The 27,842-nt window shown below is 42.0% G+C and overlaps 1 protein-coding gene across 1 annotated transcript in view; it reads left to right on the forward strand.

The window, feature by feature from the left end:
- The window catches only part of LOC126285161 (uncharacterized), a 56,001-nt gene that overhangs the window by 20,090 nt on the left and 8,069 nt on the right, over nt 1-27,842 (forward strand). Inside the window, exons 4-6 of the mRNA XM_049984472.1 lie at nt 7,831-7,976; nt 11,649-11,712; nt 19,007-19,020. Coding sequence (XP_049840429.1) covers nt 7,831-7,976; nt 11,649-11,712; nt 19,007-19,020 — 224 coding nt within the window. The remainder of the gene's footprint in view (nt 1-7,830; nt 7,977-11,648; nt 11,713-19,006; nt 19,021-27,842) is intronic.

The raw sequence follows: 27,842 nt of genomic DNA on the forward strand, positions 1-27,842 counted from the left end.
ACTTTAATATCCCGGCAAAGACGTCTTATTTAGGAAAATGGGATATAACCAAGTTTTTATTGTTGTTCTCTTCAGTCCTGAGACTTGTTTGATGCAGCTCTCCATGCTACTCTATCCTGTGCAAGCTTCTTCAGCTCCCAGTACTTACTGCAACCTACATCCTTCTGAATCTGCTTAGTGTATTCAGCTCTTGGTCTCCCTCTATGTTGTTTACCCTCCATGCTGCCCTCCAGTGCTAAATTTGTCATCCCTTCATGCCGCAGAACATGTCCTACCAACCGGTCCCTTCTTCTTCTCAAGTTGTGCCACAAACTCCTCTTCTCCATAATTCTATTCAAAACTTCCTCATTAGTTATGTGACCTACCCATCCAGTCTTCAGCATTCTTCTGTAGCACCACATTTCAAAAGCTTCTATTCTCTTCTTGTCCAAACTATTTATCGTCCATGTTCCACTTCGATACATGGCTACACTCCATACAAATACTTTCAGAAAGGACTTCCTGACACTTAAATCTATACTCGATGTTAACAAATTTCTCTTCTGCAGAAATGCTTTCCTTGCCTTTGCTAGTCTATATTTTATATCCTCTCTACTTCGACAATCATCAGTTATTTTGCTCCCCAAATAGCAAATCTCCTTTACCACTTTAAATGTCTCATTTGCTAATCTAATTCCCTCAGCATCACCCGACTTAATTCGACTACATTCCATTATAACCATAATCTACGATTTACTTACAGGAAGACAAATATGCACTGGTAACACAGTGATTGCCCGAATCCGCCAGAAGAATGAAAAATTACCACATGCAAATAACAACACTGGCCGATTCGTAAATGAACATTCAGTCACTCGAGAAAAGCAAAAGATTCGCGCAACTTCGTCTGCCCTAACAACGTCCCTACAAACGCTGGGAAATTCTTATACCTCCCTAGTCCCACCAGCAACTTCTCACAACCTTCTGCACTCAGTGGAAAAATTGCAAGCGTCGTGATCTGCTGCTGCTGACTCTCAGAACTGCCGTTCTCTTTATGTGCAGACGCCTCTTTCCCATTTCCCCGGATCATGTTATTGTTCCGTGTCTGCAGCTGAAGTATTCTCTAGCAGCTCAGAGGTCTCTGTTACTGACTACCTTCTGCAAAGGTTTTTCAGATGGCGACCCGTCGGTACGGCCCAAAGTTCCTTTGCAAAGCGCTTTCGTCGGTAGCATCGGGTCTAAAAACTAAGATTGTGTGCTAGTACAGGTGTTCAGCACGCTACGTTGTTCGACTTCACGTTGCACAGGGTGCATTATGCGAGAAGCTGGCGTAAAGCGGCACCCACTCTGGTCCGAGCAGTGCATTGGATGCTACGTATGCCGGCCGGAGTGGCTGAGCGGTTCTAGGCGCTTCAGTCTGGAACTGCGCGACCGCTACGGTCGCTGGTTCGAATCCTGCCTCGGGCATGGATGTGTGTGATGTCCTTAGGTTAGTTAGGTTTAAGTAGGTCTAAGTTTTAGGGCACTGATGACCTCAGAAGTTAAGTCCCATAGTGCTCAGAGCCATTTGAACCATTTGGTTGCGACATATACTTATCACCAGCTGACGCTCCTCCGAAAGACAAGCCTAAACTCCCACTGGACACAAGTCTCTACCCTTGGTCCGAATCCGTGCGACAGTTGCTACTCATGGATCAAGCTAAAAACCAGTGAATACCCATGCAAAATTACTTCTAGTAAAGGATCTTTTTGAAGTGCAATATGGTAAAGGTAGGAAAGCAATTGATCCGACGTCTGTCACAGATGTGGCCACAGCTTCGCAAAGAGGGGTCGAGCGGTGGGGTGCAAACTTTCAGTGCGCGGGGAATTGCCCGAACATTCGTCATGCCTGCGAGCACGGGGGGTAAAATGCTACGAAACATCCAACATTGCTATCCATTCTACATCACCCAAGTTCAGCAATTTCTTCCTGCTGATCTGCCAGCAAGACAAACATCCGCGCTGGAATTTCTTGTTCTCATGGAATCGGACAATGAATGGTCAAGGAACATTAGGTTGCGAGAAGAAGCCCATTTCCATATCTAAGGATATGTCAATCCGCAGAATTGCAGAATATGAGGAAGGAAAATGTAGCACACACGTCAACCAGTACCATTTCTTTCTGAAAACGGGTCTATGTGGATGGTTGATGACATATTTTATCGCAGACCTCCATTATTTCAAAGAGGAGTTCTATGGATCCCGTTACCTATACTGTCACTGGTGAACGCTTCGAGACACTTTTCCGCACCAACTTCACTACAACGCTTCAACAGCGTGGAAATGAGGGTAACATTATTTTTAAGCAAGATGGCGCTGCTCCGTACGCTGCACAGCCAGTGAAGCGGTTGCTGCAAAAGCGTTTCGGAAACGCTGTAACTATCAGCCGTCATTTTCTTGTAGCCTGGTCGTCCAGATCACCCGGTCTACATCCGTGTGACTTCTGGCAGTGGGGTACCTGCAAGATGTTGCCATCAGTGCTCCAGTTAGGAAAGTACCTGAACTAAAGACACGTTTTACGCAATGCATTTTGAACGTGACCCCCGAGACACTACGATTTACTGTGAAATATGCTGTTTCCCTATTTCAACTTGAGGCAGGTAACGGTGAACAGCATACTGAACGTGTCTTGCGCCACTCTCAATACAATTACAATCCAATATCATTTTGCTTTTTATACTGTGCCTGGCCGCAGGTCAACAAGAAACCGAAGTCTCTCTGCCGTTTATGAGGTTTTTAGTCTCAGGACAATTAAAACCCGATTCATCCATCTGGTGTCGTACCATCTTGCTGTGGTAGAATGGGCTTACCTAATTAACAGTGCCACAACTGTTGACTTCCGAACTTGTGCAGTTATGTACATTGAACAATACAAATAGTGTAATGTGCAACTCAAAATAAAGCAGTCATATTGCGATTCCTCTGTCATTTGTAGCCGACCCCATTTACGTTAAGAACCTTACAGCATCTTTCAAAAAGCATTTTCATATCTAATTCTCCTCGGAAAATGTACCTCACTTTACTTCCGAAAATCGTAGGTCGACAGATATTTTATATATCTTAAGTCGTAGTTAGGCTGGAAATATTTCGGATTTATCTGTTATTCTAAAATAACAACTTGTGCTTTTGACGCCTGATGCACATTTACTACCAAGATTGTCTATTCAAATTTTTGGCAAACTCTTTTCTAACGTAACAAAAAAATGTTCAAATGTGTGTGAAATCTTATGGGACTTAAATGCTAAGGTCATTAGTCCCTAAGCTTACACACCACTTAACCTAAATTATCCTAAGGACAAACACACACACCCATGCCCGAGAGAGGACTCGAACCTCCGCCGGGACCAGCCGCACAGTCCATGACTGCAGCGCCTAAGACCGCTCGGCTAAATCCGCGCGGCTAAGGTAAAGATAGAGAGTTGTTTTTCTATCTGGAAGAGTTAAATTCTCAGAGGAACGTTTTGTTACCGACAACAACTTCTTAACAAAAACCCTAACAGTATAGGCGCGCTGCTCTAATCTGTCATGAGTTGCTCGTGGGTCAGTTCCCGGAGCAGTATTTCAGAAGATTCGCTAACACGTTATTTTAAACTAAAGAATCCATCTGCGAGGCGTTTCCACAAGTTTGGTAGGTATCCCACTGGTCAGATATTACTTCTCAAGGAAATAAGCATTTAACAAGCAGCTGGTGACCTAACGTTGCCTTCTTTGGTCCTCGGTTGGTGAATGTATGAGCACTCGTCTTTTTACCACCCTCTATACGATTGATGACTGACCGTCTTGGGCTCCTTTGGGTCTCTTAGAAGCAACTAAACGTCTTCTGCAGCTTCAAAATATTTCACGTTTTCCCGAATTGTGGAAGTTTCCCGTTCCACGTCTTATTGTTTGCTAATGGATGAATATTATATGCCTTCAGTACATTGGTGCTGAACGGTTGGTAAAACATTCCACACCTTCCTGGACGAAAACAGTGCACTCTTCACTGCCACGTTCTTGCAGAACTCCCATCTAAAATTTCCAGTTAAGCATTATTGTAAGTGATTGTTAAATTTAGTTATTCTGATTGTTTTACGCTCTACAAACAGCTTTTCTGTTCCTCGATGCATAATGGTCAGGCCATCATATTTAGGTACAATATAGCTATCGTTGCTGAACTGATCCGGATGGGAATGGATGTTTATAAACTGATTTTTCATATGTCTTTTAATACAGTAAACGTCATCGGATCAATCCTTTTCTGCGTCTGCCGGTGCCTCAAGATGCTGGAATATTCCTTTGATTTCACAGCATAAGTTGTTGCCTTGTATTAGTCATCTGCATATTTCTGCAATTGACTGTGTTTAAAGTAGTTTGTAAACATTGCTTCCACATCTGCGATGCTTTTTTTCCAGCAGCAGTTTATTTTCTTCCTTCACAACAATTTTTTCCGCCAAATAATCCAGTTTTTGTTTTTCGAATACTAGCTCTTCTGTTTCCAGCGTTCTTTTGGGTACGTGTAATACATTAACCGTACTTAAAGGCAAAATTACTTTGAATGAGAATGATTCAGTACTATTTGATACTTTGGATCTTTTTATTAAACAAGAGTGGAATAATGTTATTTGTGGGAATCAGACCCAATCTGGAAATGTCTTTATTTCATAGTATTGTGGACACCACTGTCCTTGATTTAGAAAAATTAGTTTCCTAACCTTCGATTTAACACTTGTGTATATTACGTACATTCTCCTTGTTGGAGTCTGAGTTGACAGTTTCTAATAGTTTTCAGGTGTATAATTAAAAGTTATGTCCTTTTTCTGTACTGTCTAGAATGTTGATTTTTACACCAGTCGACTTCTGCATATTCTTACTGCTGCAGCAGAACACTGTTAAACATAACACAGCAACTGATCTGTTAGCTATACCACAGAGAAGCATTTGGTGCAGTGTGTATTGGAGCACATTTTTAGTACTATTCGTTGGTTTTTAATATATTTAATCAGCCTTCCACAGGTACGAACGCAGCATATAACTCTACATCGTTGTTTCCAGTCTGGCAATACTATGTTCTTTAGCCAAGGATTATGTAAATTTTTTTGTAGACACATACGAGGACACTTTATAAAATCGATAAGATGTTGGTCAGTATCCTGTGATTGTAATTTGACACACATATCTTTACAATTGGAGTTCAGTCATCTTAAACAGCCTAATCCAACTGTCCCATTGTTGCTCTTCATGACATTGCTTATTCGTCAGAAGTGTCCTTGAACTCAAAGGAGGTGGTTTAATGTTAGGTGACCCCACAGCTCTATTTTGCGAAAAATTACAGAAAAATCTTGTGTTATATCTAGTCGTCTACACAAAGCAGCTGCAATATTCGAGGCACCTGATGCATTAGGACAGTCATTTTGATGTCATCCAATTCTACTTTATATGGTATAGCCATAGGATTTTGATGTTTCCTGAAAATGGTTCCAGCACTTTGTAGCTGACATATTACCATCCAAGTGTAAGAGAAATGACAGTTTTGCCTTCACGCCATATTTTGCAGAGTTGACCATGGATAATTTACCACATAGATAATTGTTAAATGTAGCACACAGTACCGTCTTTAATATTACAGACCGTCCCTTCTCCAAATTATTGTTCATGGCAGTCCACTTGATCACCGATTTTAATCACCATAATATTGTTCTGTTAAAATTCTTCTTGTGAAAGAGTATGCCATTTTCGGAGAATTTATGTTCCCAATGTCAGTAACAAGACTGTCCAGGTCGTCTCATAATAACGACAAATCAAAGCCTCGTGTTCTTCCCTAAAAGCTAAGTGGTGCTTAGCACCTTGGAGCAAAGCATGTTAACTGATTCTTCTACCACACAATACTGATGAGTTTTGCTTATCAAAGCTTGTTGTAGATGATAAAGCCCCAATATGGAGATACTATCATGAAATGATGCCTCCACTTTTAGTTGAGACGTTGATTATGTCTACAACTAGTGCCGTATAGCATCGAGGCCATTATTTATTGTCTACATGAAAAGCAGTATTTAACATTTGTAGAGGTAGGAAACAGGGGTTTCTATGCTTTAAACAGTCGTCTTTCAAAGTCAGCCGAATGTAACACTGACCCTATGCCTGCCATACGAAACATTTATTACCTTATACTCATATCAGTACCTTACGCTATCGCACAGTAGAAATTACATATTACGTCACCCTCCACGCATCACCAACTACAGATCCATTGTAAATAATTGCCCCACACATCGCTGTGTTATAGTAAAATCGTAACAAATTATGACAGTTAATTTACAGGGTGACTCCCATTACTCGTACTGTGGGTCAACGAAGGTCAGTTCATTGGGTGGAGCAAACACAGTCAATTTATCGTTGTACAGTCATGGTTAGCTGACAGGGAGACAGCTACTCATCACAGAATCTACTGCTTGGGACAAAGAAGGTTAGCTGACAGGGTTGCTGCCATTACCCCAATCTCGGTGACTAGCATTAGGCCTCGAATTTATGGTGATAGTATACGAGTATGTGGCAGCACTCTGTGGTAGGTACAGGCTACTCTGTCTCCATAAAACAAGATTGTAACCAGTTACTCAACATATCCACCTCAGACCTTGCGGACTAACTGACTAAGTGCAGGTACAAATCTCAGTACACAGTCCCCTTTTACGTGACTAACCCATAGTTGGCGAGTTGAGATATATATGTACGCGTGTCAACCCAGCCTCCCTCACATAGCACACATGAGGCAGGGAAGGACTGGACCACATACATCGAAACATGATATCTGTGTCATGCAATTCGCAACGTCTCCACAGTGACCAAATTACACAATGACTCCATAAAACCGGCTGACACAGACACACCAATTCACTGCCATGAATTACGTCACCAAAGAAGGGGCACATGAACGCGAGGCAGCTGTCGTATACCACCTACAGCGCTCCAGAATGGCTAGCATCTTCTTTTCAGGCTTTGACCAATATTTGGTTCGGTGAGCTTATACTCATATACAGCGATGACAACCACTCTACCAATAATCGAGGACGATCAGGAATACGAACAAGATAGTAGAGAGCGTCTAGATGTAATGGAGACACACATTTCTATCACGGCACATCAGATTTACTGGCTGTGACTGTCCAATATTTCAGTAACAAGGAAAGACACACTGACGTTGACTTTCGTCCTCTCGTCTTTGTTTTCGGATTTTGGAAGGGTATCACGTTCACAGGGTGCCTGCAGTTTCCTTAGGTCCTATTCTGTGGAACCCGTTTACCTACAATCTGAGAACATGACACCAGAAAAAAGTAATGAACCAAAAATGACTCGAAAAATGGAAGAGGTACAGAACCTAGATGTAGCAGTAAGAGAGTAAGATTGCTGAGCGTTCAGATGTTATACCTCGTATAACAAGAAACATTAATGTTAGACAAAGCGTAGTAAGATTAATGCCATTAAGTGAAGTGGAAACTCAACAGCTAGCGCACTAGCCGACTTTCCTTTGCATGTGGCTCACCATTCGTCCGAAATTAAAACACTTCATAACTTTCAGTCTCTCCAACCACCTGTTCTGGCTTTGTTTACTTTATTCTCTTGTTACCCCTCCACCTCTAACGTCTCTCCCCCTGCCCCTCTCCCCATCCCCCCCCCCCCCTCTCTCTCTCTCTCTCTGTCACACACACACACACACACACACACACACACACACACACACACACACATTCACGCACATAAATGTTTCATTATTTCGTTGGATCAGTGGAAAGGTGGCCCCACCTAGACTGCTTCGACATGTATTTTAATCTGTTCCAGGCTCCAGCGCCACAAACGTGGTCCGTGGGAAGAAGCACCGCGCCTTCCGATCAAAGGGACAACTGGCGCCCGCCAGCCGACGATACGATTATGACTTCAGCACATTCTGCGCGTATTGCTATGGCTGGGAGACAAATGGAACATTAGTAAGCAGTTTCCCATACGATACAAGACAGTTTATAGTAAATAATTTGAACAACACTACCAAGGTGTCTTCCTATGAGGTATCTTGTAAGAAATAATCGTTTGGTTTTGCGTAAATCGGACCTTACCACGATAGGTTACCACTGGAAATTCCTTATTTGCGTCATAAGTACTGAGACACGGTTACGAAAAATAATTTCTGTCTTAACATCTTCTTACAGTATTAACATCGCTTTCATTAACAAGTGTAGTGCGAGGTAGGTAACGTCTGAGCATACAATATGAACAGTAGTCAGACGGACAGAAAGGTGGAAAACGAAGCGATCGTATAGCAATTCCCTTTTTACAGACAGTCACGGAATACTAACAATCACTGACCGTTAGGACTGGCACAGTCTTCCGCTTACATAGACACGATTTCAGCAACTGGAACCAATCAGAGACGGTTGAAATAACGCGTGCGCGGAAGGCGAGCTGTGCAGCTGACAGCAGTGCGAGTTACCCGCGGGACCAGTGACGTCACGTGTCACTAGGGGCCTACGCTTCGCGTGAGACTGCAGGTCCCGCATCCATACAAGCGCCTAGCATTCGTCTTTGCTCTCTTTTGTTACTCAGAGCCTACTAAATGTGTACCCTTGATCTCTGTTAATATTATCGTTATTTATTCTACTCGCGGCTACCTCTTTTATAACAGAGTTTGAGCACATTGACGCACGAGACAAGACTCTCGAATTTTCAGATTGTATTACGTGTCTATTTTCCAGTCTATGCTCTGCTATGGCCGACTTGTCAAAGTCCCTTTGTTTAATATGTTGCTTGTGCTCAGTACAAAACCTCCACAGCTCTGCGAACTGTTTGACCAACACAGATGCTGCCGCATCCCCAAGGGACATTACACACACCGGGCACACGAAAATCTATGTCGTTTTTAACATGGAGCAGCATATCTCATATCTCAGCGGTGGGTCATTCCAAGTCTCTGTAGCACACGTACTAACTCGCTACTCGTCGCCCTACAGTACGGTAGGACAGCAGGCGGTTAGCCTCTTCGGCCGATCTACAAGGCATCCTTCGCCGATGGCACCTACAAGCGTTGGCAGTGTCACCCTTGCTGTTACCGTAACACACGTCACAAATGCTGCACTTAAGATTGTAGGTGGTCGTCATTAGAAAGAATCTTTGCTATGTGTAATAACGTGTCCAGGGCCGCTTTCTTGTATACAGTGTGGCGAAAACGACTGGCAGCATGTATACAGGTCAAACGGTTCCCACAATTGTACTGAGTACAAGTGACATATTAAACAAAGGCATCGTAACAAGATGGCCACAGTTGAGCACTGCCTCGAAAGTGGACACAAAATACAACTTGGAGGGACGAGAGTCTAGGCTCGTGCGTCAACATATTGAGATTCCGCTGAAAAGGAGGCCCCTGAGGTCACGATAAATAGCAAAAATTTTAACAGAGCCCAGGGGTACGCACTTATCTGGGGGTGGTGACGGGCTTTGGAAGTCGATAGGGAACAAAGATGGATGCTTGACGTTTGTGAAGAGGCGGGTGCGGTTGTCTTAAACGTGGCGCCGACAACAAGCGCCAGAAGACATCACTGATCCTACAGCAGACTGCGAACTGCCCAAAGCGGCTTCCCCAAACGAACCACATCGGCCCTGTCTGATGTACAAAATGCTACAACCGTTTCTACGTAAGCGGAAAACAATGCCGGCCCTGCACCTTCCGTATCCTTAACTTTTATCTTACCATTTACGCCTGTTTTCTCTAATTAACAAATCCGTTAAAATATCTTGGACTAACCCTCGACCGGCAACCTCAGCTCGTAACCATCCAACAGAAACCCCGAAATAGACTAAAACTACTAACACGCCGAACTTGGGTAACTCCCCTCCTCTATTCTCCACACATGGAAAACGCTGATTCGACCCATCCTCTACTACGCAGTTACTGCATGGATTTCCACCCAACCAAATTTCTATTCGTTTCTCCTTATCCTCGGACGAGATGCACTCTCTCTCGATTTCCACATCCTTTTATCTACCCCACAGCTATCCTCTACTATATCATCATATTACCACCCTTCCTCACCTATTTCGAATACCTTTGGATCTCCTGTACCATCCCCAAACCACATTCCAGTATCCCATTGTCGAGCCTCTGGTAACCACCCCTGTACGTTGTTGCGCCTTCACAAGCACGTCGCACCATCCCTACACCAATGTCCGGTCCCAACAAGACGTTAACCAACTCCCTCTCCCAGACAATGAGACTCACCCGATATTTATCCCTCCAAGCAACCTTCACTCTTCCCCATCCATCCCACTCGCATCAGGGCTACTCTGTCCTTTTCCCTCTTCATCCTTACACATCCATTTCCCCTTATTAGCGCTAGCCGACCCACACACCAGAATCCTCCATGCCCTTTTGTTTTTCCAACCTGCTGTCTTTCCACTATCCACTCCAACACCAACCTTCATCTCATAGTTATCCTACTACAGACCCCTAAACCCTATGGAACATATTCTTTCATCCTGCCAACTTCTCTACCAGTTCACGTCCTTTAGATTTCTAGTGTAAGTGCAGTACTGCAGTGCTTTTAAATTTGTCTGTCTTTGATTTTTAATTTAAAAAAGAAACAGTCCCAATTTTTCTCATATTTGTTACACTTTTGAAAATGTTATTGGCTGAAGAGCAGAACATTGTACCGCTGGCTGCCAACCCTGTCCCACAGGGGGTAGGAGGATGAAATAACAATAAACAAAACAGTTCTGGCAGTCAGCGGTTTTTTGCTCCTCACTATGACGGCAGAGGCTGCCATCGAGAGCTGGAATGTTTTATTTCGAAAATCTGAAAAACTTTATTCAACCAAACTATGAGCAACCGCTGTCTCCACTCGATTTTTTTCCGTGTAGGTGATCCAGAAGAGTTGGGTATTATTGGCAAAATATTGTATCACCGATTGTTTGGTAATCTATGAGAAGAGTCTCATTTGTATCTCATATTATGTACTGAGTATAATATGTCTGCCAGATGGACCAATGAGACGTTTTTGTTTCAGGGCCATTCGCCACCAAGCCGTGTATTTATAATGTTAGTTTCTTGAAAGAAAGGGTAACAGATATCTGTTAATTGTAAAAGCTGCCACACAGACTAGGGATGATTCTGTATGAAACAGTCCAAATATTGTCGACAAATTCATTTCTACGTACGCTCTTAAACAGCTTTCCGTTCAGCTGGCATCGCCATTGTACAATGTGTTTTAATGGTTAATTCTTCGTCTAAAATATACCGTACGCCTCTTGCCGACGAGCCCCTGGTGGTAGCTTTTGCATACAAAATTAACTGCCAATCTTCCGATACCACGTTAAACAATTTCTTAATGTTTTTTTTTATATGTGGGCAAAGTCTTGGGTCTTTGTATGGATCGATATTCCTGTTTCGTACCTTCAACGTTAAGCAAACAACAATTCTTCTGGAAAGCCGTATAAACTAAGCAATTCACTAAATAAACACGACTCTTGAGTAAGTTTGGACATCATGCACCAAAATGACGAAAGTAAAATGTTATTCAAACATCTCTGACAGACCTTTTCATCTGGCCTTCTAAATATTGTAACTCGCATATTCTTAGTGTACAATGTAGTAATGTCAGAAATTTTTACAGGATCGAGCAATCTCTTCAAGACAATCACAACCATTTCCTGCATCGATCGTGTCGACAGCGATGCGTAAGTTTCCTAGATGCACATATTGGTTAAGAGTTTAGAGTAAGTACAGTGCTCTTGTTAGACTAACAACTGTAATGAGAGTTAGTTTTATTTAGTTCCACTGCTTGTGACTAAATGCCACACACACAAGAGCAATGGGAAAAGGATTTTGGGTGAACAATCGCCATCAGTGATGTTCAATGTTTTTCTACAATTCCTCAGATGTGCTATTTCTATATTAATTCAATTTATTCCACTTCAGAGACAACAAAAACGGTAGGTATATTGTGTTCATTCTTTCTCTGTGAGGTGTTTAGTGTGTTAAGTATGTAACACTTCAAAGACGATATTGATTTCTGTTTTGCAGAGAAGAATCTTCCTGTACTTGAGCCAGCTCAGGCGTAAATAGCGATAACATTAATCTTAAATGTGCTAACGTCATTTTGCAGCTTTCAGTTCTTGTCCAGTACAGGGCTAACAAAGAGTCCCTACTCAACATACCTGTATCTGTTCTGAGCTGTACGACGGAAACTAATGTTGTTAACAAGACAAATGTCGTCTCAGCTTACGAGTAATTCAGGAAATTTATTTGCGCTGCAAACCGTGTAGCGGATAATCAGTACATTTGGCCTTAGTGCGCCGAAGGCCAGCATGTTCGAGTTCTGACTAGAGCACTGCATATGTGTTTAAATTTATTTTGAATTCAGAGTGCTGAGACTGTAGCAACGGCGAATACTGTATTAATTACTAATGCAAATGGAAATGAAGTCCCAAACGGCTTGACAGAGCGTAAGGGAACGATACGGAAGAGAGGAAGAGAGGATATAAGGTGGTAATTTAAGGAGATGGGACCTGGATAAACTGACTAAACCAGAGGTTGTACAGAGTTTCAGTGAGAGCATAAGGGAACAACTGATAGGAATGGGGTAACGAAATACAGTAGAAGAAGAATGGGTAGCTCTGAGGGATGAAGTAGTGAAGGCAGCAGAGGATCAAGTAGGTAAAAATACGAAGGCTAGTAGAAATTCTTGGATAACAGAAGATATATTGAATTTAATTGATGAAAGGTGAAAATATAAAAATGCAGTAAATGAATAAGGCAAAAAGGAATACAAACGCCTCAAAAATGAGATCTACAGGAAGTGCAAAATTGCTAAGCATGGATGGCTAGAGGAGAAATGTAGGGATGTAGAGGCTAATCTCACTAGGGGTAAGATAGATACTGCCTACAGGAAAATTAAAAAAACATTTGGAGAAAAGAGAACCACTTGTATGAATATCAAGAGGTCAGATGGAAACCCAGTTCTAAGTAAAGAAGGGAAGCAGAAAGGTGAAAGGAGTATATAGAGGGTCTATACAAAGGCGATGTACTTAAGGACAATATTATGGAAATGGAACAGGATGTAGATGAAGATAGAATGAGGGATATGATACTGCGTGAAGAGTTTGACAGATCACTGAGAGACCTAAGTCGAAACAAGGCTCCGGGAGTAGACAACATTCCATTAGAACTACTGACGGCCTTGGGAGAGCCAGTCCTGATAAAATTCGACCATCTGGTGAGCAAGATGTATGAGACAGGCGAAATACCCTCAGACTTCCAGAAGAATATAATAATTACAACCCAAAGAAAGCAGGTGTTGACAGATGTGAAAATTACCGGACTATCAGTTTAATACGTAACAACTGTAAAATACTAACGCGAATTCTTTACAGACGAATGGAAAAACTGTTGGTATCCGACCTCGGGGAAGATCAGTTTGGAGTCCGTAGAAATGTTTCAGCACGTGAGGCAATACTGACCCTATGACATATCTTAGAAAATAGATTGAGGAAAGTCAAACCTACGTTTCTAGCATTTGTAGATTTAGAGAAAGCTTTAGACAATGTTCACTGGAATACTCTCTGTCAAATTCTGAATGGGGCAGGGGTAAAATACAGGGAGCCAAAAGCTATTTACAATTTGTACAGAAACCAGATGGCAGTTATAAGAATCGAGGGACATCAAAGGGAAGCAGTGGTTGGGAAGGGAGTGAGACAGGGTTGAAGCCTCTCCCAAATGTTATTCAATCTGTATATTGAGCAAGCAGTGAAGCAAACAAAATAAAAATTCGGAGTAGGTATTAAAATCCATGGAGAAGAAATAAAAACTTTGAGGTTCGCCGATGACATTGTAATTCTGTCAGACACTGCAAAGGACTTGGAAAAGCAGTTGAACGGAATGGATAGTGTCTTGAAAGGAGGATATAAGATGAACATCAACAAAAGCAAATCTAGGATAATGCTATTTAGTCGAATTAAGTCTAGTGATGCTGAGCGAATTAGATTACGAAATGAAACACTTAAAGTAGTAAAGGAGTTTTGCTATTTGTGGAGCAAAATAACTGATGATGGTCGAAGAAGAGAGGATATAAAATGTAGATTGGCAATGGCAAGGAAAGCATTTCTGAAGAAGCATAGATTTAAGTGTCAGGAAGTCGTTCCCGAAAGTATCTGTATGGAGTGTAGCCATGTATGGAAGTAAAACATGGACGATAAGTAATTTGGACAAGATGAGTATAGAAGCTTTTGAAATGTGGTGCTACAGAAGAATACTAAAGATTGGATTTGTAGATCATATAACTAATGAGGAAGTATTGAATAGGATTGGGGAGAAGAGAATTTTGTGGCACAAATTGACTAAAAGAAGGCATCGGTTCGTAGGACATGTTATGAGGCATCAAGGGATCACCTATTTAGTATTGGAGGGCAGCATGGAGGGTAAAAATCATAGAGGGAGGCCAAGAGATGAATACACTAAGCAGATTCAGAAGGATGTAAGTTGCGGTAGGTAATAGGAGATGAGGAAGCTTGCACGCGATAGAGTAGCATGGAGAGCTGCATGAAACCAGTCTCAGGACTGAAGACCACAATAACAATAACGGAACGCTCGCACCGCCGTACTACGCAAGGTCCTAATGGAGGTGGTTTGCCGTTTCCTTCCTCCACCCGTAATGGGATGGACGACGATGATGAAGGCGACACAACAACACCCAATCATCTGGGCGCAGGTGAAAATCCCACCGGGAATGGAACCCGGGACCCAATCTCGGGAAGCGAGAACGCTACCGCTACACCACGAGCAACGATTGCGATTCGGTCACATAATAGGTTTAAAATTTCCGAGATCGACGGGAGGTAGTATAACTTCAGTGACCTGTACGGAACTTGATTTTATTCAGTCAGTACGCAGTTAACCGACCGGGAACTATGCCCTATCTTTGGCAGGTCACCTGCTCTGGCACCGTCTGGCAGTCAACGTGGGCCAAACTTTACGGAACAGAGCAGACAAAGCCGCGAATCTTTTCTATCTTTCTTCCTCGTGCAGCCAGTACCGATCTACAGAAAAGGCTCATTTGAACACCATTGCGGGTTGATACTGGCTGCAAATTTTCAATAATATCGTGAAGATGACCGCTATATACAAGACTACCCCTTGCTGAACAACGTAATCAGAGTAGAAGTTTACTATTAGATGTTGACGGGCAAGACATGTGCCGGTATCAGTCAGCAGTCAGGTTGATTTTGTTTCTTTTTATTTTCTGACTTTTTCACCCTAGCAAGAATGACAGACCTTGCACAGTAGACTCCGAAGAACATTGCTATACTATAGGTGTGAACATCCGCACTGCAGGCACTGACTAAAATAATTAAATCTGAAATACAGATAATAACAGCGAAAAGGTCGAAAATATATTCTCTATATGAAATGTGATGGGGAGGGAGGGGGATGGTGAATGGCGCCGGGCCGCACAGCACAACATACAGACATCGAGTTAGTTTTCAATCCTACAGTCGAGATCACCTTGGCTTAGTACTAAGTAGTTATAAGGCAATTCTAGCGGACAATTTATAGGTCTTTTCGGAAGGTTCCCCTCATTCACTGACTCGGATGAACACTTGAACAACAAAACTATAGCTTCCAGAACATGTCTGGTTGCCCTATAATTATGCTAGTCGATATTAAATAGTGCAATGCTCGAACATAATAAAAACAACAGTAACACTGCGGGACGAAAAAAGGCGTAAGACAGAAATTTACAAATCTTTAACATAATGCAGCGAGTCAGCAACCGTAAAATGTACAGAAAATAAACAATTTTATCAGCCTTCAGTTGCAAGGTAATTTTTACTCGTTTACCTAGGTTTCGATTCCAGTAATGGAACCTTCTTCATAACCTATAAATTAAACCACATACGGACATATATTACTCACTGAAATGCATCATCAGTCAAATGACTGAATAATAAAAAATTGTGATACTTACAAAAAATTGAAATATTTTTAGAGCCAAACACTGGCCATGTCACAGATTGAAAATTAAAACAATAAAGACGCATAATCATAAGATTACATCGGCCCTTCGAAGCGGACTGTGGGTCAACTCCACTGGAGTAAAGGTTGAAATCCTTCGAAATAACTTCTATTTTCTAGTTGCAGCTGATCATTAAGTTGTCTCTATCAATAACAAGATGTTTACAAATTTGCATTTCTTTGAGGGTGTCTAGCCTACATCCCTTGACTTCATTATGTAAAAGCTCTGCGTCTTTTGAGGCTTGGGAGCATGCGCCTTTTGGACCGGATGTTCAGCAAATGTAGATCCTCGTGTTCCATCACCGCTTTTTGTCGGCAGATGCTCTCTAAACCTAACACACAGGGCCCTTCCTGTCTGGCCAATGTAATAAGAAGGACATTCAGCACACGTGATCGTATACACACCTGACAGCGACGATTACTCAGTACCTTTATCCAGAGAATGAACTAAATTCTTTTTGAGGTTGCTGGTGGTAGAGTATGAAACTTTACACCCTAGGTTTTTTAATAAACGACCTACATCTACATGACATCTACATTACAGGTAGTTCCCTATAAAGGGAACTGATATGTATTTCATTGCCTGGTGTTGATTGTTGGTACCTGAACTGGAAAAGATGGTAGTCTTCGTTCGTGTTTTTTTGTTGAACAGCTGTTCCACTATACTGGGATTATATCCATTATTCTGAGCGATGTTTTCGAGGACTTCTGTAAGTTGACTGCCGAAAGCGGAATGGAAAGGGCTCGATGGATACTCGAGTGAAAAAAGGCCATTTTATGGGCCTGAGGATGGGTGGAATCAGCTGGGATGATGATGTCGGAAGAGGTTGCTTTCCGAAAAATTATGTCTCTTTATTGTTTTAATTTTTAATCTGTGACATGGTCAGTGTTTGGCTCTCAAAATAATTTAATTTTTTGTAAGTATCACGATTTCTTCATTATTCAATCATTAGACTGATGATGCATTTCAGTGTGTAATATATGTCCGTATGTGGTTTAATTTATAGGTTCTGAAGAAGATTCCATTGCTGGAATCGAAACCTTGGTAAACGAGTAAAAATTACCTTGCAACTGAAGGCTGATAAAATTGTTTATTTTAAGACAGTAATGTTTTGTATATGGCGTCACAGTTGAATAAATCACTTTTGAACCACTTTCTCCACTTTGAGGAAGCATACTTTTATTGTTAATTTGGTTCCTAACCAACGGGATTTTCCATTTAATATTTTTAACTTTCGCTGATAACATAACATTACTCAAAAAGTAAGTTACGTTTCTCATGTTTGAAAACAATAACCAGGAATTCATAACAAAAATGTGCGTCTGTTGGTATTAATAACGTTAAAAGACGTATTGTGCCGATGCCGATGAAATATGCTTATCACTTAATATCAAAGAAATATATTTTGTGTACTTTGTCAGTTTTAGTATTTTGGGCACGTTACCTTTTCATTCTCACTGGAACAGTTGTACATAAAATGTAAATTTTGGAATCTTGGCTCCTCTTGGATATACACCAACCGTCCAAAGTGTTCCAGGACTGAGTTTATTCCCGACGTGTAATCGACATCGTTGCAGTGACTACAATGGGTGTTTGAACTAGCAACACTTAGCAACAGATGTGCGTTCGACTTGCCAACTGTGAACTGGGTGTGCGGAGTACTGGACGTGCAATCGTAATTCGACAGTGCTGTTGCGTCACAAATAGTAAAGCAGCAACATCTCTAGCTCAAGTGACAAAGACATTGGCCGTCCAGAGTGGAAGAGCGGTTCTAGGCGCTACAGTCTGGAACGGCGCGACCGCAACGGTCGCAGGTTCGAATCCTGCCTCGGGCATGGATGTCTGTGATGTCCTTAGGTTAGTTAGGTATCATTAATTCTGAGTTCTAGGGGACTGATGACCCCAGAAGTGAAGTCCCATAGTGCTCAGAACCATTTGAACCATTTGACAAAGACATTCCCCAGAATGTTTTGATAAATAATAGAGCAATACAAAATGTTTCCCCTACACTTTTCCTCAGTACAAGAACAGCCATACGTTGACGTTTACTGCGACTTGATAGGAATACAGTACACGGAGAGTTCTTTTCTGACAAAATTATCATTATGACAAGACTTAGTGTAATCAATTGGATCATACCACAAAAGGACTAGAAAGTAAACTAAACTCCTCCACAACAGGCCATGAAGGCTCAACGCCACCCACTTGCCACCGTGTCATCCTCAGACCATAGGCGTCACTGGATGCGGATATGGAGCGGCATGTGGTCAGCCTGCCGCTCTCCCTGCCGTATGTCAGTTTCCGAGACCGGGCCCACAAAAGGACAAAACGCAGAAATTCGAGTGTAGGGTTGGCTCTTTGACAACGTGACCGACCTTCAAGGCAACGTGATGCGTGATTTGGTAACATTCCAATCAAGAGGGAGTTGCGAAACACGAGTACACAGTATCAAAATTCAGAAAAAAAAGGATCAATTTGACACGCTACCCGACAGCATGTTTTTGAACAGGATTAAAGTGAGGGTGGCTCTCCTGAAATGAGGCACGGTACAAATAACTACAGTGGCACCCCCAGTGAAGAACGAACAGTATCGTCTGTTCAGGGATTCTCATGTGGAAATATCACAGTGGACGGATGAACAACAAACGTTTCATAATTCATACTAAGAGTTAAAGCAGTCTACCAAAGTATCTCCGGTAAGCTTAGAGCGGTGCCCCGCGGTTATTTATTGCGCGCTGAAGTATATTCTTACTTACAGTAATTACAAAGTAAATAATGTTTAGTGCCTTGCAGTCTCGCTAACCCTTCCACATAACGACAGATAGGAACCATTTCGCTATTGAGCAACTGTAAATTAACATAAAAGATTGCATGTCATGTCACACACTTTCATTTAATTAAATTAGTCTTAGAAGGTACCAGCAGCTCCTAACGCAATTTGTTTTTGTTTTATGTTACAGAGATTCCAGAAGAGGTAAGTCATCCAGTATATTTATTGAACGAACAATTTCCACAGAGATGCAGGTAAGTAGTTTGAATTAAAAGGGACACTTTCAAAGATCTCTGACCCTCGCCTCACGAGTAATCACGTCTTGGTGGTGGGTAGCACATCCTTTCCTGGTCAGCGGCAGAATGCATTCCTACTGACAGTGTTCTGTTGCTTGTATCAGGAAATCCCCCTTAAAGTTCGGCCGACTTTACGGATGAACTTTCTCATCATTTTAATTTACATGTTGCCCACGTGTTACCAACGTTTCTTAAGGTAAATCTTATTTCTTACATAATGTTGAAGTGCGACTCTAAGGTAACGCACATAAATGTGCACAATGAATGCAAAGAAAATTAATGAACTGTGTAATATATAATGAAAAATTTTCCATTATTTCTATGGTTTAATAAGTTTCACTCTGCCTGTGGCGGCTGTAGAGTTACTGTTTTATATAATTTTGATATTGTGCAGTTGGTAATGTAGACCTATTAAACCCTATTAGTTCTTATATCCACTAGTGATAGTGATTTTTTATATAGAAATTTAATTTTGGTAAAAATTACTTGATGTAAGGATTCGATGATTCGATCATGTAAATGACATGTTAAAATGACACTGTAAATTAATTCTGGTAGACGTCACATTCTATCTGGATTTAGTGAGTCTAGTTCTGTTGCATATAAGTTAAATCATCTTCTGGGCTACGACACTTACTATTAGTTATCTCTTACCCTCGATCAAAATATTGACTGAAGTTTCACTCTCTAACTGAGCATCAAAATTATAGCTAATGTTGCCTCGTCTAGTACTACAATTTTGATGTCTAAAAACATCGTAGTATCGTTCGAGGAAATTCTTTCGGTGTACAAGTGAATCGCTAGTACAGTTACATTAAAAGGGTTTTGTGAGCCTCAGATGAACATTGATCTAGGTGAAAACACTCTCCAAAGATCTTTAAGTCATTAAACAAAACTTGAAATGAAGCATTTCCTTGAACTGTGTGCCTTAGGAAAGCAAATCTCTTTTGGCTTCCATAAATGAACCACCACAATATTAGTTAAACCTCAGTCAAAATGTTCGGACAAGTATTGAAAATTTGTTCACTACAAACATATGAATTTAGGATTGTTGCGCTTCACTTTCTATTTACCACTAAGAAGATGAGTATCCTCTAAGTAATGTGTAAAGATAGAAGTGACTAATTTCACTGGGATTGTCTGTAATACCTCAATCCCATATTGATATGATTTATAGAGCCTCCGAACAGAACAGACTAACAGCAGTGTAATCTCATATTATTTCTACATGACTTCGTGGTATGTCAGTTGTTATGCTTAGACGTGATATTCACTCCTTGTGGTTAATTCCCGTTTGTTACCAGTCTTGCTTTAAATACGTAATTGTCATACACACAGAGGTGAGAAACGTCATCGGATACCTCCAGGTACCGTGATGGGCCCTCCTTCTTCCCGCCGTTGTGCAGCAACTCCATGTGGCGTGGACCCAAGTCGTTGGAAGACCCTTGCCGAAATAATTGCCTGTTTAGCAGCCCATAACTGTGAAAGTGTTGGTGGTGTTCGATTTTCCTCACAAACTAGCCTCTCGATTGTGGCCCATACTTGATGTCGGGCAATCTGTGTGGCGAAATCATTCCCTCGGATTGCTCAGAATGTACTTCGAACATGTTGCGGCCAATTGTGGCCAGTGGACATGGCGCTCTCTTTTCTATAAAAATTCCACCGTTTTCAGTTGAAAAATCGGGCTGAGAGGCCGTGGTCGATGCATAAAATTTCCATCTAACGTTTCGTCTCCATCTGCGAGAGACATCTTCTGAGGTCGTCCGGCTACTGTCACTGAGGCTCCAGGTACTCTCTCATTTATAGAGCGCAAATAGGGCACCACCATTTGTCACGTGATGCCGACGGTATGCCTATCTTCTTGGTGGGTCTGAAGATTGCTTCCTTCCGATGCTTGGCCAGGACTTTCCCGATACGGTCCGTGACTTTATTAATGAACGGTAGGAAAACTTTTCCAGTAGGTGACCGTTGTTACTCTGGAATACTGGCTTCTTTTCTTCTTTGATGGAGGGCTCGATCAATTTCCTTGCTGGTACATCCGTCTTTCATGAAGGCTCACCGTAAGTGATTTAGTTCATCTTTAATCCCGCTCGCTGATTTTGTTGGCTCTATCCACCAAGGTTTTCATGACACCTCTTTTTTGCCTAGGATGATGGTTAGATTCCTTGTGGAGGTATCGATCCGTGTGAGTGTTCTTTCTATATACCTTGTGGCACAGCATCCCATCCACCCGTTTAATTACTGGCAAATCCAGGAAATTGAGTTGATCGCCGGCCGCGGTGGTCTCGCGGTTCTAGGCGCGCAGTCCGGAACCGTGCGACTGCTACGGTCGCAGGTTCGAATCCTGCCTCGGGCATGGATGTGTGTGATGTCCTTAGGTTAGTTAGGTTTAAGTAGTTCTAAGTTCTAGGGGACTAATGACCACAGCAGTTGAGTCCCATAGTGCTCAGAGCCATTTGAACCATTTTTTTGAGTTGACCGTTGCTCTCTTTCGGCATCGTAAATAGTATCTTCGGCTTAATACTGTTCAGATGCACCAAGAAGACATCCAACTCTTTTTCACCATGAGTCCACACTACAAATGTGTGATCAACACAGCGGTATCATTTAGCTGGCTTTTTACTGGCCCTATGCAGCTGTCGATGTTCGAAGATCTCCATAAATTAATTGGCAACAGTTGGACTGAAACAGCCAGAGTATTACGCCATGCGAAACCACCTACCAGCAGTTTGCCTCAAGCGGAAAGGACTGCACTGAGGGAGATCAATGCGGATAAAAGTGTTATAGTACTTGCAGCTGGTAAAGGAAATGCTACGGTTTTGCTGAACACCGAAGATTGTCACAAGATGATTAATGACATTCTGCATCCTACTACGTACAAAAAACTTCAGAAGGGTCCTACAACAAAAATTTTGAGAAATACCAATCGACTGGTAAAACAATCTTCTCTTTCTTCGGATGAGTGCATCAGCCCAAGTGATATTCTTGTGAGTTTCGATATAGTGACATTGTTTACCATGGTGGCTGTAAACGAAGTTATTTCGTATGTACCAGATATTTTTACGACTGTCATTGTGGCTTTACTTAAACACTGCCTGACGACAACTTATTTCCAGTATAGCAACGAGTTTTACGAGAAGATCGACGGGGTGGTTACGGAAGCCCTCTCAGCCCTGCTGTTGCAAATTTATTTATGGAGATCTTTATGGAGAGCTTCGAACGGCGAGCGCTGCAGACTGCCAGTAAAAGGCCAGCTGAATGGTACCGCTATGTTGAAGACATATTTGTAGTGTGGACTCATGGTCAAGAAGAGTTGGATGTCTTCTTGGAGCACCTGAACGGCATTAACCCGAAGATACGGTTTACGATGGAGAAAGAGAGCAACGGTGATCTCAGTTTCCTGGATTTGTCGGTAATTAAACGGGTGGATGGGTAGCTGGGCCGCAAGGTATATAGAAAGAACACTCACACGGATCGATACCTCCACAAGGAATCAAACCATCATCCTAGGCAAAAAAGAGGTGTCATGAAAACCTTGGTGGACAGAGCCAGCAAAATCTGTGAGCCGGATTACTTACAAGATGAACTAAATCACTTACGGTCAGCCTTCATGAAAAACGGATATACCAGCAAGGAAATTGATCCAGCCCTCCATCAAAAAAGAAAAGAAGCCAGAAGTCCAGAGCAACAACCGTCACCTACTGGAAAAGTTTTCCTACCGTTCATTGATAAAGTCACGGACCGTATTGGGAAAGTCCTGGCCAAGCATGGGATAAAAGCAATCTTCTGACCCACCAAGAAGATTAAGGAATATTTAAGAACTGCAAAAGACGCCCGACCCCCCCTAGCAAGACCAGTGGTATACAAAATTCCATGAAGTTGTGGACATTATGTATTGGAACAACGAAAAGTAGTGTAAACACCGGATTAGCCAAACGTAACGAAACTGTCGCTTAGGACACATCGAAAACTCGGCCGTTGTTGAGCGTAACTTTCGAGATGGGAGCCACGAAATTAAATTTAATGAGACAAACGTTATAGCACGTACATCCCATTATCAATCCCGCATGTATAGAGAAGCAATAGAGATTCACAAACACCATAACAATTTGGTAGAAAAGAGGAAGTTTTAAAGTTGGACAAAATATGGATGTCGACGTGGCGGCAGCAGAATTACAATCGATTACCCTTAATCGAGAATGATGACGACTTCCAAAGATAGGCATACCGTCGGCATCACATGACGAATGGTGGTGCCCTCTATGTGCTCTATAAATGAAAGAGTGCCTGGAGCCTCAGTGACAGTACCCGGAAGACCTCAGAAGACGTCCCTCGCAGATGGAGACGAAACGTTGGTGGGAATTTTGTACATCGACCTCTGCCTCTCAGCCCGGAAGTTTCAACTAAAGACAACACCGGCCGTGAAAGCCTACACTGTATGATTAATTCCACCGTTGTTTAGGAAGACTGAGACCTCGAATGGCTGCAAATAGTCTCCAAGTAGCAGGTGGAGCAAAGGATCCAGTCCATTACAGGTTAATACGTCCCCACCATTGTGGAGCGACCATCAGCTTGCACAGTGCCTCGTTCACAACTTGGATCCATTGCTTCGTGGGGAGTGCACCACACTCGATCCCTACTATCAGCTCTTACCAACTTAAATCGGGACTCATCTGACTAGGCTACGTTTTGCTCTCTCTAGAGTCCACCCGACATGGTAACTATGCCAGTAGAGGCGCTGTAATGTATTATTAGCAAAAGGCACTCGCTTCGGTCGTCTGCTGCCATAGCCCATTAACGCCAAATTTCTCTGCACTGTCATAACGGATACGTTTGTCGTACGTCCTACCTTGATTTCTACGGTTATTTCACGAAATGTTGCTTGTCTATTAGCTCTGACAACTCTACACAAACGCCACTGCCCTAAGTGATTAAGTGACGGTCGCCAGCGCTGCGTTGTCTGTGTTGATAGGTAGTGCCTGAAATTTGATATTCAGGACACACTCTTGACACTGTGGATCTCAGAATACGAAATTCCGTAACAATTTGTGACATGGTATGTCCCGTGGGTTCTGATTACTGCTACTGTTCATTGTTTAAAGTGTGTTAATTCCCGACGTGCGGCAATAATAAAGTCGGGAACCTTTTCACCTGAATCACCTGAGTGCAAATGACAGCTCCGCGAATGCACTGCCCTTTTATAGTTTGTGTACGCGATATTACCACCATTTGTGTACGTGCATATCGCTTCCCATGTCTTAAGTCATCTCAGTGTGTTATGTTTATATTATTTCTTAAAAGTACAAATGCGCCTCGCATAACTCCAGCAATAACACTGTATGGCGAAAATTGGTTTCTAATAATAAACTGAAAAACTTACCGTAAAAGCACTGCTCATCGTTTCACGCGAGAGCTAGACGTTTGTTTCTCTGCAAAAATATTACAGTTTATGACCAAGCGAACTTTCATTTCAATAAGAAAAGAGATCTTTAAGACCCTCAAACCAATTTCGCCTCATGGTGACGCTGCGTGGATTAAATCGTGCTGACATAACGCGCAGCAAGCGACGTACATGACACGTCGGTATAGGTGTATTCAGGCAGTTTCAAACCATTTTCATGGTTGCACGTTTTCAATATAGGTAAGGTTTCTGATGGAGAGATCTGTGGATTCTGTGGAGAAGCAGGACGGCCCAGCGAACTCATTTAGAAGACAATAGGCACGGATGAGTCTTTAACGGGGTAGCGGGTTACTGTTCACCTTCAGGGTAAATTAAATTCCAAGCTGACTGCCATCAGTAGAGTCGCTTTGCAGCTGTGGAGAGCATTCCAGGATTAAAATTCATTGGCAGTACTAAGAAGACCGACCACATGCTAAAGCTCAGTGTCAAGTTTGGTAGATTGTCTTACGTGCCACAAGACGTTCGAAAAGTAGTTTCTGTCTTAGTAAAGAGAGAATTTCGAGACCGCTCTAGTTAGTTCTATAAATTTTTCCACTGGTGTAACTGAACTTAGGTAACAAAGCTGTACAGTTTCTTCCATTAACTGTAAGATTTTACCTTGAGTGAGAAGTGTGGGCTCTGTCATAGGTTTGTAAGTAGCGCGTTGCGGTGTGGGATTTGTCCAAAGTATTTTCGTTGGGAGGGATGCAGTGGGGAAGACAGTGTACATTCTAGCGAGATCCTCTCCCTCTCTTAGGAATGCAGAATGCAGAATTTGTAATAGAAATAAGTTGATAGAGGGGCAGGAACATAGGGTATGTGCCCTTCAGGTGCAATTACAACATGCAAAGGAGGAACTAGCTAAGTTGAGGAGGATTAAGGAAGCTGACGAATGGGAACTAGCAGTTGGCAAGAAGGCAGCTAGGAGGAGGAGGTATTCAGATAGTTAAAATTTGCGTATATGCAATAGATTTGACAAACTGTCAGAGTTGAGCAGAGAGGAACCTCTTGTAGCTGTAGGGAACATACAGCAGTCCTCAGCAGTTATGAGGCATAGGTTAGTTGTAAAGGCTAACAGAAAGACGAAGGTACTGCTGCTAGTTAGTTTGCGCAGTAGAGGTGTGGGCCAGCAGTTGCAGGAAATGTTGGGGAGTGAGTACCAGGTCACCAGCATTGTGTAGCCTATTACGGCGTTGGCTCAGGTGATTGACAGCATATGGGGGTTATGCAGGAATTATACGAAGGAGGACCAGATAGTGATAGCGGGTGGAGCAGGGAACAGTCTTAACAGGAACGGGAAATATGATGTAGGTGGTGACCTAGTAAAGATAGCTACTCAAACTGGTACCTCTAATGTGCATTTCGTGCAACTGTTTCAGCATCGTGATGGGCCTCATCTTAATGTGGCTGTTAGTGGCGTTAACATGGGGCTGGAGAGGGCACTGATTGCAGAGAGCATGGGTCATATTTCAGTGGTACCAGTTGAATGGTTTCACTACGCATGGCTTGCACCTCAATAGGTACGGGAAGGTCAGGCTGGCAAAGCTTATAGGTAACAGTGTAGTGGGTGGTGGTGGGATCACTCATGGAAAAATTCCTGTAGTAATTGGTGCTAGCATTCCATCTTTTTTTAGACTGAAGTCAGCTGAGAGGTATACCTGCTCTCTAACTAATGACTCACCTTCAGATAACGTCATGTTTCCAAGTAGAGAAGGAATTAGCATACTTCATGAAAATGTAAGAGGTATTAGAGATAACGTTAGTGAACTGCTTATAGATATTGACTCTGAAATGATTGGTATATCGGAGCACCACTCAAATAATTTGACAGTTCAGAGGCTTCCTTTACCGGGATAGAGATTAGCTGGCTGTTTTTCAAGGAGTTCCTTGCGGGGTGGTGGAGTGGCCATGACATAAAAAACAGTATTCCACTTGAGTCCATGGACGAATCATGGCACTGCACTCAACAGATATTTGAATATTGTACAGAGGCAGTTGAATTTAGTGAAACTAATTTTTTAATTTTTGTTTGTAGGTCCCCAAACTCTGACTCAAACCATTTCCGCTCAAGCTAGAAATGGCTCTGGATTCACGTTATAGAAAGTAGCACAAATTAGTCAGATGTGGTGACTGTACCATCAATTTTATATATGATGGTGGAAAAAAAACCTTATTGATATATCTCGTGAACTCATATCATCCGATACAGACTGTGTTTTTTCCAACTAGGGTGCAGGGGAATAGTAGGACAGCCATAGACAGTATTTTTATTCATTCTTCATTACTAGATGGACATTCTGTCAGTAAAAGTGTGAATGGCCTTTAAGACAATGATGCTCAAATCTTAACACTAAAAGGCTTTTGTACTCAAATGTCACATATAATTGCAGATTGCAGACTATGTTGGAAAGCTAATTCAATGGATACTGAGTTTTTTAAACATCGACAAGGAACAAGATTAGCAGGGTGTTTATAGTGCAGTTAACAGAAGGCTAGTATAATGCTTTCCTTAACACATTTCTCATGCTCTTTGAGAGTTGCTTTCAATTAGAACGTTCTAAACGGGCTATTAGCAGTAAAAGGCAGCCTGGGCGGTTGACTAGTGGGATAAGGATGTCATGTAGAAAAAAGCAGGAATTATACCAAAATGTTATAAGTAGTCACAATCAAGATACAGTAGCCCATTACAAACAGTACTGTAAGGTGCTTAACAGTGTTACTAGGAAGGCAAAGACTATGTGGTGCGCAAATAGAATAGCTGATTTACAGGATGATATTAACATCATATGGTTAGTAGTGAAGGAAGTGTCTGGTCAGCAGCACAAGGTCAACTATATAAAGTAGGTTTGTAGTAAAAACATTTCTGTTCCTGATAAGTCAGATATATGTACAATATTTAACTCATTTTCTGAGAATTGCTGGTGAATTAAATACAAATTTAGTTTCTACAGGGAAGCAAATAACTCTCTGGGAAAAAGCCTTTTCGAGATTGATGCCTGAAATACTCCTCTGTGATACAGACAAGGCCGAGATCGAATCAATAATCAAATCACTGAAGACTAAGGAATCTCATGGATATGATTGAGTTCCTAGCAGAGTATTTAAGTACTGTGCTGCTCATGTTAGCCCGTATTTAGCGATTTTTGTAATTTTTTTATTAGGAATGGTCAGTTTCCTGAAAGATTTAAGTACTTAGTAGTAAAGCCACTTTATACAAAGGAGAAAGGGCTACAGCAGTCAATTTTAGACCAATTTCTATGCTACCAGTGTTTGCTAAAGTTATTTAAAAG

Source organism: Schistocerca gregaria, chromosome 8 (genome assembly GCF_023897955.1).
Source record: "Schistocerca gregaria isolate iqSchGreg1 chromosome 8, iqSchGreg1.2, whole genome shotgun sequence".
NCBI classification, from domain to species: Eukaryota; Metazoa; Arthropoda; class Insecta; order Orthoptera; family Acrididae; genus Schistocerca; species Schistocerca gregaria.